General features: G+C 42.2%; 1 protein-coding gene across 1 annotated transcript in view; it reads right to left on the bottom strand.

The window, feature by feature from the left end:
- The window catches only part of CCDC73 (coiled-coil domain containing 73), a 98,114-nt gene extending 87,025 nt beyond the window's left edge, over window positions 1–11,089 (bottom strand). Inside the window, exons 1-3 of the mRNA XM_030202428.1 lie at window positions 10,958–11,089; window positions 9,563–9,601; window positions 4,361–4,496 (exon numbers count right to left, since the gene is read on the bottom strand). Of these exons, the coding sequence (XP_030058288.1) occupies window positions 4,361–4,496; window positions 9,563–9,601; window positions 10,958–11,089 (307 nt within the window). The remainder of the gene's footprint in view (window positions 1–4,360; window positions 4,497–9,562; window positions 9,602–10,957) is intronic.
- Between the last annotated feature and the right edge of the window lie 3,301 nt (window positions 11,090–14,390).

The following is a 14,390-nucleotide window of genomic DNA, read 5'->3' as shown; positions in this document are numbered from 1 at the left end:
CCGACATGATAAGGACCTACCTCTGGTAAAACTGCTGCAACCTGCCACCTATGGGCACCAACGAAAGCTGGGTCCCCATTATATCACTGGGAGGACTGGGCACCCCCGGCACCTCCTGAAGAGGCCTCATGGCCCCCTCTTCTACTGCCTCGAAAGTAAGGAAAGGATTGAAAAGACTGGCCTCTATTCGAAAAATGAGCCCGCTGTGATCCGGTACCTCTACCAGGTCGATACCACCAAAATTCCCAAAGACGACCTCAATCTGCCGACCATGCAGCCGATCTTGACCTATCCTCTGGAAGCTTAGGCCCTTTAGACTCTCCCAGGCTCTTAACCAACTTCTCTTCAAAGATCAACTTGCCTTTAAATGGGAGCTGACTCAAACAGACCTTGGAAGCTACATCCACTGCCCAATTCTGGAGCCACAAAAATCTTTGCTCCGCTACCACCAGGGCAAGGTTCTTTGCAGAAGCGAGGACCAAGTCATACAAGGCATCCGCCAGAAAGGCAGTACCCAGCTCCAAATTGACCACATCCGAAGAGGCCTGCGAGGAAGGAAAGCATCACCCTGGTGAAGCAGGAAGTACTCCTGTAGCCAGGACCTGCCCACCAGGGGATGTACTATCCTCTCGCACCGAGGATATGTCTCCAACTGCTGCCCGGGAGGAAAGGGTTAGGACAGCTATTGTAGTTGGTGACTCGATCATTAGGCATATAGATGGCTGGGTGGCTGGTGGATGTGAGGATCACCTGGTGACTTGCCTGCCTGGTGCGAAGGTGGTGGACCTCACGCGTCACCTAGATAGGATTTTAGATAGTGATGGGGAGGAGTCGGCTGTCCTGGTACATGTGGGTACGAGTGACACAGGAAAATGTGGGAGAGAGGTTCTGGAAGCCAAATTTATTTATTTATTTGTTACATTTGTATCCCACATTTTCCCACCTATTTGCAGGCTCAATGTGGCTTACATAATACCGTAAAGGCATTCGCCAAGTCCAGAAGAGAAACAAATTCAACGTGATATTGTGGTCGGATAAGGTACATGTGTTTCAGGTAGAATGGGGGTTGAGAAGGGGTAAGGTTATTTGGAGGGGCATAATCAAACGGCGCCAGCCATCTATATGGCTGGCGCCACAAAGACCAGTCCCGAACCGTATTATCGAAAAAGATGGCCGGCCATCTTTCGTTTTGATAATACGGTTCGGGCCGGCCAAATGTCAGAGATGGCCAGCATCGGTTTTTGCCGATAATGGAAACCGATGCCAGCCATCTCAAACCCGGCCACATCCAAGGCATTTGGTCGTGGGAGGGGCCAGCATTTGTAGTGCACTGGTCCCCATGACATGCCAGGACACCAACCGGGCACCCTAGGGGGCACTGCAGTGGACTTCAAAAATTGCTCCCAGGTGCATCCATCCCTTACCTTATGTGCTGAGCCCCCCAAATCATTCACAAAACCCACACCCCACAACTCTACACCATTACCATAGCCCTTATGGGTGAAGAGGGGCAACTACATGTGGGTACAGTGGGTTTTGGGGAGGGGTTTGGAGGGCTCCCATTTACCACCACAAGTGTAACAGGTGGGGGGGATGGGCCTGGGTCCGCCTGGCTGAAGTGCACTGCATCCACTAAAACTGCTCCAGGGACCTGCTGACCACCTAAAATGCAAACTCAAAGTTAATTTTCAACATAATAAATAAACATACAGCACATATTTGCAATGTTCAGCTAAACTGCAGCTATACATGTCACCACCTCAAACTCTTTAGCAGCATCTAAATAATGTTTGGTCAAAAGCTAATCCAAGCAGCAGGGGGTAAGGGGTGTTTTCAAAGATCTGCCTAAGTAACTCTAGTCAAATACATTAGCGTTTAACTTTAAAAAAGGAGACTATGATAAAATGAGAAGAACAGTTTAAAAAAAACTTAGGGGCGCAACTGAGAGGGTAAAAATTGTACAACAGGCATGGACTCTGTTCAAAAATACCATCCTGGAGGCCCAGGCCAAACATATTCCGCGAATTAGAAAAGAAAGACGAAACTCCAAAAGACAGCCGGCGTGGTTGAAAAGTGAGGTGAAGGAAGCTATTAGGGCTAAAAGAAATGCCTTCAGAAAATGGAAGAAGGAACCGTCTGAAAATAACAAGCAGCAGCATAAGGAGTGTCAAAGCAAATGCAAGGTGCAGATAAAGAAGGCCAAAAGGGATTACGAAAAAAAGATAGCATTAGAGGCAAAAAAACATAGCAAAAAATTTTTTCGATATATTAAAAGCAGGAATCCGACAAAAGAATCGGTTGGGCCGCTGGATGACCGAGGGGTAAAAGGGGCAATCAAGGAAGATAAAGACGTAGCAGAGAGATTGAATGAATTCTTTGCTTCGGTCTTCACCGAGGAAGATTTGGGTGGGATACCGGATTCGGAAATTGTATTTCAAGCGGACGAGTCGGAGAAACTTACTGACTTCACGGTAAACCTGGAGAACGTAATGGGGCAGTTCAGCAAACTGAAGAGTAGCAAATCTCCTGAACCGGATGGTATTCATCCCAGAGTACTGATAGAACTACTACTACTACTACTTGACATTTCTAGAGCACTACTAGGGTTATGCAGCGCTGTACAGTTTAACAAAAAAGGACAGTCCCAGCTCAAAGGAGCTTACAATCTAATGGATGAAATGACAAGTTGGGGCAGAGCTACTGTTAGTGATATGCAATTTATCCTTAAAATCGAGCATGGTACCGGAAGATTGGAGGGTGGCCAATGTAACGCAGATTTTTAAAAAAGGTTCCATGGGAGATCCGGGAAATTATAGACCGGTGAGTCTGACGTCGGTGCCGGGCAAAATGGTAGAGGCTATTATCAAAAACAAAATTACAGAGCACATCCAAGGACATGGATTACTGAGGCCAAGTCAGCACGGCTTTTGTGTGGGGAAATCTTGCCTGACCAATTTACTTCAATTCTTTGAAGGAGTAAACAAACCTGTGGACAAAGGGGAGCCGATTGATATTGTGTATCTTGATTTCCAAAAGGCGTTTGACAAGGTACCTCATGAAAGGCTACAGAGGAAATTGGAGGGTCATGGGATAGGAGGAAATGTCCTACTGTGGATTAAAAACTGGTTGAAGGATAGGAAACAGAGAGTGGGGTTAAATGGGCAGTTTTCACAATGGAGAAGGGTAGTTAGTGGGGTTCCTCAGGGGTCTGTGCTAGGACCGCTGCTTTTTAATATATTTATAAATGATTTAGAGATGGGAGTAACTAGCGAGGTAATTAAATTTGCTGATGACACAAAGTTATTCAAAGTCGTTAACTCGCGACAGGATTGTGAAAAATTACAGAAGGACCTTACGAGACTGGGAGACTGGGCGGCTAAATGGCAGATGATGTTTAATGTGAGCAAGTGCAAGGTGTTGCATGTGGGAAAAAAGAACCCAAATTATAGCTACGTCATGCAAGGTTCCACGTTAGGAGTTACGGACCAAGAAAGGGATCTGGGTGTCGTCGTCGATAATACACTGAAACCTTCTGCTCAGTGTGCTGCTGCGGCTAGGAAAGCGAATAGAATGTTGGGTATTATTAGGAAAGGTATAGAAAACAGGTGTGAGGATGTTATAATGCCATTGTATAGCTCCATGGTGCGACCGAAACTTCAGTATTGTGTTCAATTCTGGTCGCCGCATCTCAAGAAAGATATATATTAGAATTGGAAAAGGTGCAGCGAAGGGCGACTAAAATGATAGCGGGGATGGGACGACTTCCCTATGAAGAAAGACTAAGGAGGCTAGGGCTTTTCAGCTTGGAGAAGAGACAGCTGAGTGGAGACATGATAGAGGTATATAAAATAATGAGTGGAGTGGAACAGGTGGATGTGAAGCGTCTGTTCACGCTTTCCAAAAATACTAGGACTAGGGGGCATGCGATGAAACTACAGTGTAGTAAATTTAAAACAAATCGGAGAAAATTTTCTTCACCCAACGCATAATTAAAATCTGTAATTCGTTGACGGAGAACGTGGTGAAGGCGGTTAGCTTACCAGAGTTTAAAAAGGGGATAGACAGTTTCCTAAAGGACAAATCCATAAACCACTACTAAATGGACTTGGGAAAAATCCACAATTCCAGGAATAACATGTATAGAATGTTTGTACGTTTGGGAAGCTTGCCAGGTGCCCTTGGCCTGGATTGGCCACTGTCGTGGACAGGATGCTGGTCTCGATGGACCCTTGGTCTTTTCCCAGTGTGGCATTACTTATGTACTTATATACTTACCCAGACACAATTTTTTAAAATATGAGCCTGACAGATATAATAAATGTCTCATAAATAAGGCATAACCTTTTCAGATTATAGTTACCATTTTGTTCTAATTTCTCATGAACCTCTTTTACCAGTCCAAATTGATATGCTATGGAAACATAGGATTTTTCTACTTCATTCAGTTGCTTAAGATGATCCTCTTTAGCCAGAATATGTAACTGTAACTTTTGCTCCTATTATATAAAAATAATACGAAATAATTATCAAAATGAAAAAAGCAACTACAGTCAAATTCAATTTTAATTGACACATGAAAATGGTAACAAAAAAATTTACGTATTAAAAATCAGCAGATTTTACTTTTTCCACCAAGTAATGGAAAGAACAGAGAAACAGTAGTTTTATTTTGGAAGATATGTAGTGATATACTGTTCCCAAAAGCCAAGATCTGCAGTTAAAGTTCTCTAATTGTTAGAGCAGTGGACTGAAAACCTGGAAAGCCAAGTTCAAAACCCACTGCAATTTCTTGGATCTTGGGAAAGTCACTTAACCCTCCATTGCCTCAGGTACAAACTTAGGGCTCCTTTTACAAAGGTGCACTAACGGTTAGCGCATGCTAAATACTAAGGAGGTCATTTTATTCCTATGGGCTTCTTAGCATTTATAGCATGCTAATCATTAGCGCACCTTAGTAAAAGGATCTTTTAGATTGTAAGCCCTTAACAGACAGGAAAATACCTACTATATCTGAATGCTGCAGTCAGGCCCCAAGCATGGGGGTAAAAAAAAGGTGTGCTTTACTGGGATGTAACTTGCCTTGAACGACTGAGAAGTTGTGAGCTAAATCCAAATCCAAAATCCAATTAAAATACTACTGAACTTGGACTCGTTACACCTGATGTGTAAATTGACAGCCATGCGAACTGGACATTTGGTAACATTGGGACAGTTATGTGAGATGGTCTTCTAGTCCGGACTCCTCCCTTCTTCTTGAGTGAGCATATAGGGAGAATGGGTGGGGATTATTCTTTCTGGGGGGTAGGGGATGGGTTTTGGGTAGGGTTTGGGTATTCAATGGAATAATGATAGTTACAGTTGGCTAGTCCAATATGACTGCACGTTAAATTGTTTTTATGGTTATATGTGTAAAGTGGACTATAATATGATGTGCTATGTTATATTTTCTAAATAAAAGTTATAAAAAAAAAATACTACTGAACTAACTAGACCCATGACTAACTGATCTATGTTAGTTTCTGTACACCAGTCCTATGGAATACTGTGCCAAAGGAAATTCACCAGGAAGACTCTTAAGACCTGTCTTTTTCTTCAGGCCTTTGGTTAGTGGTGAGAGATAGGTAACAGTGGGGCCCACTTAGGGCTCAGGCCCACCCAACAATAGCACACGTTTAGCAGTAGCTGGTGGGGATCGCAAGTTCCGCCAGCTGAAGATATCCCCCTGATAGTAATTAAAAAGCTGCTCTCCACGATACTGGCACCTGTGCATGCTCAGTTTTCAGCGCATGCCTACTGCAGACTGCCAAGGTAGAAAGAAGCATTTTCCCACCAGCTCACATATTTTTCTGGTGGGGGTTGGGAAGAACACTTGGTGCCCACCCATTTCTTGCCTAGGCCCACCCAAAATCTGTTGTCTGGCTACGCCCCTGGTGGGGTTATGTGTATTTTACTTTTTGGTGTTGTTATGTTAAATTGACAAAGTTATTTTATTTTTGAACGTGCTGTGGTCTATTCATGGAACAGTGATCACATATTTTAACAGGTGATAAAATCATCAGGTAATGCACATTCCCTGCTGATTCTAATACTAATGTTAAACTACTGTTTAACACAAAACATAATTAATAATATGCAGAATGCTGCTACATATTGATTTTAATTTATTCACTCTTTATTTGATAGACAGCCTTTCAAACATAATTATCAAAGTAGTTTACAGTATCCAAATAAATACAGAAATTCTCATTCAGAAGACATAAAGAGGGGAGAAGTAAATAGTACAATAATAACTACCAAGACAAATCCAAAAGGAAAAATGTGGAGCTCAGAAGGTGGAAAGAAACAGGATAAACACAATTTGCTAATGAATCCCCCCTGTTTAGTAAAACGTACAGCATTAGCACATGGCAGCCACTACTGCAGCTTAGTAAACAGGGGGAGGTAAATCAAGCCTGGATGTCCTGGAAGAACACAGTGTTATAACAGATGGTTAAGGCAATTCAGGGTGATGTCTCAAAAAGAAAGTAGGTTATGGGAAAAAGCAGTATGTCAATTATGTCAGGCGTGGGAAGGCCTGGGCAAAAATCCATCTTTTAAGGGATGCTTTAAACTTTACAAAGGAGATCTCCAAATTGAGGTGAATAGGCAAGGAATTGCAGAGGGAGGGGGTCAAGCAGCTAAAAGCGTGTTTGGAGTGAGCTAGGGAGGGGCCAAAAGATGGATGTCCAACTCTGATTGCAGAAGGGGAAGGGACGTCCATGTTCATAAAGATGGATGTCCATATTTAGTCCTGGTACTTGGCATGTGCAGATTACAGAAAGGTGCTTTGATTGAGCAGTTCTCCACTGGAGGGAGAAAAGTCACAGAAGGTATTTATTTTGTCCCTGGAGGGCTGATAATTTTAACAATTAAAAAAAAAGAAATGTAAAAGAGCTACAGTGGGATTTGAACCTGCAATCTCTGGTTCTTTATTGGCTGCTCTTAGGCTACTCTTCCATGTGTATCATCCTCACTTTAATATTCCCTTATCTCTTGTTTGTCCTGTTTGTCTGTCCTAATTAGATTGTAAGCTCTGTCGAGCAGGGACTGTCTCTTTATGTTCAAGTGTACAGCGCTGCGTACGTCTAGTAGCACTTTAGAAATGATAAGTAGTAGTAATAGTAGTAGTATGTCTAAGGGCCATTCTTATGCTACCACACAGTCATCCATGTCCTTTGTTTTGCCCCATTCTTAGTTTGGATGTTTCAGTTTGTAAAATAGATGTTCCAGTTTGTAAAATAGATGTTCCTGCTGAACATAGCCAGCACATGAACTTCCATTTATCATGCATTTTACCCTTCCCGTTTCAGCCAGCCTGAAAATTCTGGGAGTTACCATTGACCAAAATCTCACACTTGAAAGCCATGTGAAGAATACAACAAAAAATGTTCTATTCAATGTGGAAACTGAAAAGAGTAAAACTTTTCTTCCCAAGGGATATCTTTTGCAGCCTGATTCAATCAATGGTACTAAGTCACCTAGACTACTGCAATGCACTCTTTGCTGGTTGTAAAGAACAAATCATCAAAAAACTTCAAACAGCCCAAAACACTGCAGCCAGACTCATATTTGGTAAAACAAAATACGAAAGTGCCAAACTCCTAAGAGAAAAATTGCATTGGCTTCCACTCAAAAAACGTATTATGTTCAAGGTCTACACCCTGGTTCATAAAATCATTCATGGAGATGCCCCGGCCTACATGTCAGACCTCATAGACCTACCACCCAGGAATACTAAAAGATCAGTACGCACATTCCTGAATCTCCACTTCCCCAGCTGCAAAGGACTAAAGTACAAATTAACACATGCGTCCAGCTTTTCCTACACGAGTTTGCAGTTGTGGAATGCACTACCATTTGATGTGAAAACAATACGCGACCTAATCAACTTTCGTAAATCACTGAAGACTTATCTCTTCAACAAAGCATACTACAACAATCCATCATAAGAACTATAACACATACGCTTTATCTGTTATTCCAAATGTGACCTCTTCATACTGATTGATTAATTCTATTATGTCACCCATGTTCTTTATGTAATACTAATTGTATCTTTTACTTTGAAATGGTGATTGCCATAACGGAACAATGTAAGCCACACTGAGCCTGCAAATTGGTGGGAAAATGTGGGATACAAATGCAACAAATAAATAAATGTCAGCAGATCCTTACATTTATTTATATATGTATATAAGACTTGAACATCCTTTGTAATTCCGCTCCACATAAATACTGTTAATTATATATACAGAGATCAATTTATTTTACTTCACTATAGACATATATGCATATTTATAAAAGGATAAAATGTCTGACACACAGACATACATTTCAAGTGGCCTCCAGCAGCGAGTTTGCTGGAGAGCAACGCCTAATGGGAAGCAATAGGGATATAAACAAACATATTTTAACCTTACTGTAAATGTGACGTTTCTGAAAATGAAAAATATTTAACAAACATAGAATAAGAGTGAAAATAAAGCAAAATCTATTTATGTTGCCTTTGATCTTTAACTTGTATCCTTATCTCAGAGGTCAAGGGACACATCATTCAATTTCATCATATTTTGTGTAAAACCAGTGTAGCGTGAAAGATGACTTTCAGTACAAATGTCATGGTACTTAAAGCTAAACCGGACTCTACTTTCTGAGTTGCTTAATTAAAGTCACAGTTTAGAACAGTCTCACAATATTATCTTTACTCTTTCCAGTTCAGCTGCAGCAGTATTTCACCATTTAAAGTCAATCAAGATTAGCAGTCTTTTTACAGCTCTCTTGTGCTTCTAAAAATTACAGTAAAAAGTTTATTTTTAATATAAGTGGAAATACTTATATTAATACTCCGTAGTAGGCCAAGCTAACACAGTAACTATAACATTCCCCATATTATTATATATTAAGGGGCCCTGTTACTAAGCTGTGCTAAAAGATGACCTGCGCAATAACAAGCATGTGGGTTTCCCCATGCGCAGCTGTAAAATGGTTGATTTTTAATTTCCTCAATTAATGGCCACGCACTAATTTCCCAAACCTGGCATGCAACCAATGGCAGTTGGGCGCGTAAATAACCCTGTTCTAAAACACTGTGCCTAAATTTTGGGGACACCCCTAACCTGCTCTAGCCCTTCACCTAGCCATGCCCCCTTTTGAGTTGCATGCGAGACAATTTAGGTGCAGTGTTATAAAACAGCACATAGGTAGATCCCTATGTAAATACTAATTAGTGCCAATTAATGTTAATAATTGATTAACATCTTGTTAACTAATTAGTTTGCACACAGATCTGGGATCCGCACCTAAATTTGGGTGACCTTTATAGAATCTAGGGTAAATGGAAAAAATCTCTTAATGGCACCAAATTTAGAATAATAAATAATGCCACACGTTTAACAAAAAATGTGGAGTAAGGGGCAATCGGATATTTCCTCACATTTTGAGCGGTATAAAAACACCACGTCTTGTGTTAAACCACTTAAGGGCATTGTTTGCTGGATGCTGGACTTCAAGAACATTTCCTTACCATTTCCAATAACTTCTTCTCTAAGTTGTACTTAACTATCTAGAAGACAATAAAAATGATATGAACCATAGCTAAAATTGTAAAATAAAATTGAAATTAAATAACCTGAACATATTTATGGAAGAGAGAAATGTGCCAAGAATTCGATAAATCAATTAGTTTGAATATTAACAGAGCTAAATAGATCTACAAAATTCTTATAAACACAAAGGCTAAGTAAATATTTCTTGAGAAAGTTCTTTGCCCTAAAATGATATAACCCCCAATTTTGAATGCATTTATTTAAAAATCATTTATAGATCATGAATCAAATATCTAGTTCTCAAACACTGAAACACAATTAACAGTAAAATGTTCATTAGATGACATTGGTGAAAACATAATTTATATCTGTGTACAGATATATACTGTAGTTCCACATCATCAAAAATCTTTATTAACCTATATACTATGTAATAAACCTTTGTTCTGAATCGCCTTGGTGTATGTCTTTCTGAGATTATGTCATTTAATGCTGGAATTCCGTATTTGTTTCTCAAAAACAGCAGAGAAATCAGTATATGGACTCATGAGGTTTGTACAGCTGACACCATAAGTATCATACAGTGGTTTCTGTATAGGTCATAATATTATTTAGTGCAAAAATGCCATTATGTTACTCAGGAAAGGGCAGAGGAGGAACCTTTACTACTCTATTCTGCCCATGTATTATGTGCAGCAGACCATGAGGTATGCCATAGATCACCTGTGCTATAACACAGGCTGAACAAGGCAAGACAAACCTCTAAAGCACTTGCACAGAAGACAGTCACCTGAAGAAATTTATTTTCATTTCAAAATGTACACTATTTTAGAATCCTAACACACATGAGATATATAAAACAATATGAACAGCCACAGAGGTAATAATCTACAGCTCTGGGTTAGACACTTTCACAGTACAAGACAAGATGTTGGTTCCACAAATGGTCTAGTAAGATATCATAAGCTTGTTGTGCCCCTAGTTCAACACTAGGGTGACATTCAAACATCTCCACAGGTAATGGTAACTACCTAAGATCATCTGAACATCATTTTCCCATCTGTAGGGAACACTTCCTGACACTTTTCAACCACAGCTCATATTAGCAATTGTACTCAATATAGGCCAGAGATAGCAAACAAATCTATATATGAAGCACCTCAGGGTACACAACTCACAACCCAGACAGTAAAGAGACAACAGTAGAACTAACATCCAAATGATAATGTTAAAGTATTTATCCTGTTTTTGGAAATGGATTAGGATCAGAATAATGGGGCATCTGCTACTCTCTCAAAAATATCTTCCTTCAATGCTGAAGCTCTGAGCCATGAGAGTCAGCTGATAGATATTGCTATCACGGAGCCTCTAACAGCCAAATCATAGCTGTCATTTGCAGCACAAATCATCTGCTTAGAACAATCTTCAAAATGTGCTAAAATCAACTGGAAAGAAGGTTTGTTAGCTTCTGATAATCCTTCCACTAACTGATTCAAGTTATCCATAATAGTATGTAAATATTGTACATAATGATAATTATGCACTGCAATGTGAGCATGGAATTTTGGTACATTCTTTTACCCATTAAGTCTATAGATTTAAGGTCCTTGTTTGGAGAATAAGGCATATAGTCTTTAGATGTTTTGTTCTTCCTCATTGCAGATTTGACTATCAAAGAAACATGAGACAATTGTTGCTTGCCATGTCCTAAAACTTCCTACATTCAATATTTATTATCTGAATTTCATTTAGTTGGTCTAACTGAATTAGGAGTTGACTAAATAGATATGTACAGGTCTTGAAGTATTTCATCTATAGGGAGCCACAATACTCTCCTTATGAAGGTCATATAATGGACATATAATAACTCTTCCTCTGTACGATTTCCTAATGTGTCTGTACACACAAACCTTATTCTACCACAACATTACTGTATTTGTTCATACCGGAATTGGCGAACACCTTTACGGTACTATGTAAGCCACATTGAGCCTGCAATGGACTTGCTAGTCCATTTAAAACAGAACAATTAGCCACAAAGTTAGAAAGACAAAAATACCTAGCTATGGAATAAGTGATGAGCATGCAAATTACTGCTGCTTAAAAATGCAGCAGTAATCAGCAACTGATTGTGAAATGTCACCCTTCCTGTCAATGCCTGGGCAGCAATTGGCTTAGGCACTGATAGGAAAGGTGATATTAAAAAAAAATTTCCAACAGTCTACATCAGACCAACTCAACCCCACGCTCACCCGCTTCAAATATTTCAAAAAACTTTCCCTGGTGTCTAGCATCCTCCCCCCCCCCCCCCCCCCCCACTGCTGACATGACCAGCAACTCCTCCTGACATGATGTCACAACTGTCAAGAATGATGAGCCCTTGGACCAAAGCCGGAGCTTTGGCAGACAAATCACCGGGGCTGGCAAAGGCAGGAATCAGAACAGACTGTAATAGGATATACAGACTCAACAAGGCAGGACAGAGGTAACCAAACACAATGGACAACACAAGAACCGGATCCAGACGAGGCAAGGAAAAGAAGGCAAAGCGCCAGAACTGGAACCCAGACAGGACAAGGCATGACTCGGAACTGGATTAAAACTGGGACTGGGACCCAGAAATGTAAGACAAGGCAAAACACGGAAGTAGATTAAAACTGGGTCCAGAAAAGCGCAAGACAAGGACAAGGCAAGGACTGGATCCAGACAGGACTAGACTGAAAGAGACAAGACAAAGCACACCTAGACAGGCAAGACAGGGTAGGAGCTAGGCAACAAGAATAACAAAAGCAAGACAATAAACAAGGCAGGAACAAGTTTGAGGATTCTCGAACAGGCTTGGCTGCAGTGGCGTAGCCAGAAGTCAATTTTTGGGTGGGCCAACAGGTTGGATGGGTGGGCACTAGACAGTGGTATGCTGGTAAATGTTTAACAACAGGCTCTCTCCCCGGTCCACCTCTGCGCCCCCCCCCCCTGTCCACCTCCCCTCAAAATTGCAGAGCTGGCTATAGCCGGGGAGAGAGCCTGGGGGGGGGGGGGAGGGCAATGCATTACTGTCTCCAGGAAAAAAAATTAAATGATCCCAGGTTCCAATTTAATTCATGTTTAATGTGGGATAAAATGCCATAAATAAGTAAATAAATATAAACTTTTAATGTTGAGCACCTGATTCTCAAAGTGGACATATTCCAAACACTATAATGAAAATAAAATGATTTTTTTCTACCTTTGTTGTCTGGTGACTGTTTTTCTGATCATGCTGGCCCAGTATCCGATTCTGCTGCTATCTGTCCTCTTAACTCCGTTTCCAGGGCTTCCTTTCCATTTATTTCTTTACTTTCCTCCTTTCTTCTTCATTTCTTGCTCTATATCCATAAGTAAAAGCTGGGTCCTCTGCAGACTTGACTGTCTAGTGGATCCAGCTTCTGCCTATTTTCTTCATCCATGTGCAGTTTTTCTCCTCTCTTCCTTTTCCCTCATCTCATCTCCTTCCTCATTCTTCCATCCCCTCCATCCATGTCCAGCATTTCTTCTCTCTCCCTTCCCTCTTCCATCCATGTCCAGCAACCCTCCTCTCCCCTTCCCTCCATCCAGCAACCCTCCTCTCCCCTTCTTCCACCATGTCCAGCAACCCTCCTCTCCCCTTCCCTTCATCCAGCAACCCTCCTCTCCCCTGCCCTCTCCTCTTCTTCCACCATGTCCAGCAACCCTCCTCTCCCCTTCCCTCCATCCAGCAACCCTCCTCTCCCCTTCTTCCACCATGTCCAGCAACCCTCCTCTCCTGTCTGCCCTGTTTCCTTCCGGTCCCCCCCCCCGCCGTACCTTTAAATATTATAGTTTTGCTGGAGTCGCGGGCAGCCGGCATTGAAGACATCAGCAGGCTTACGCCGGTTCCAGCAGCCTTCCCTTCCCTCGTTGCAAGTCGGATGATGGCTCCGCCCTCGTAGAAACAGGAAATACGTCAGAAGAGGGCGGAGCCATCATCCGACTTGCAACGAGGGAAGGGAAGGCTGCTGGAACCGGCGTAAGCCTGCCGATGTCTTCAATGCCGGCTGCCCGCGACTCCAGCAAAACTGTAATATTTAAAGGTACGGCGGGCGGCGGCGGCGGGGCATTGGCGGGCTGGGGAGGCAGATGCGGGATCGGAGCTCAGCCTGCTCCCGCCGCTCCGCTGCCTCCACTGCTGGGTGGGCCTGAACCAAAACTGGGTGGGCCTGGGCCCACCCAGGCCCACCCGTGGCTACGCCCCTGCTTGGCTGGAACAGGCTTGAGGATTCTCAAACAGGATTCAGGATTCTCAAACAGGCTTGGCTGGAACAAGATTCTGGAATGGGCTTGGCTTGACTGTAACCGCATTCTGAAACGGGCTTGGCGTAGCTTGACTGGAACTGGATTCTGGAACAAGCTTGAGTTGACTGGAACTGGACTCTGGAACGGGCTTGGCTGGAACCGGATTCTGGACTGGGCTTGGCTGGAATCGGATACTGAAAGGGACTTGGCTTAGCTGGAACTGGATACTGAAAGGGACTTGGCTTGGCTGGAGCAGGATACTGAAAGGGACTTGTCTTGGCTGGAACAGGATACTGAAAGGGACTTGGCTTGGCTGGAACAGGATACTGAAAGGGACTTGGCTTAGCAGGGAACTGGGACAGAACTAGCTCAAACATAGAGCAGGAGCAGAACCTGGCTCAAACACACACAGGAACAGAACTTGGCAGAAACAGAGCTCAGGAGCCAGGAAGCAAACATGGCAGGCAAAGAATTAAGCAGACTAAGAGGGAAAGGGAAATGGGACTTGATATACCG

The sequence above is a fragment of the Microcaecilia unicolor genome, chromosome 4 (genome assembly GCF_901765095.1).
Source record: "Microcaecilia unicolor chromosome 4, aMicUni1.1, whole genome shotgun sequence".
In the NCBI taxonomy this organism is placed as follows: Eukaryota; Metazoa; Chordata; class Amphibia; order Gymnophiona; family Siphonopidae; genus Microcaecilia; species Microcaecilia unicolor.
The sequence above is the reverse complement of the archived record's forward strand: the minus strand, read 5'-3'. Positions and strand labels throughout refer to the sequence as shown.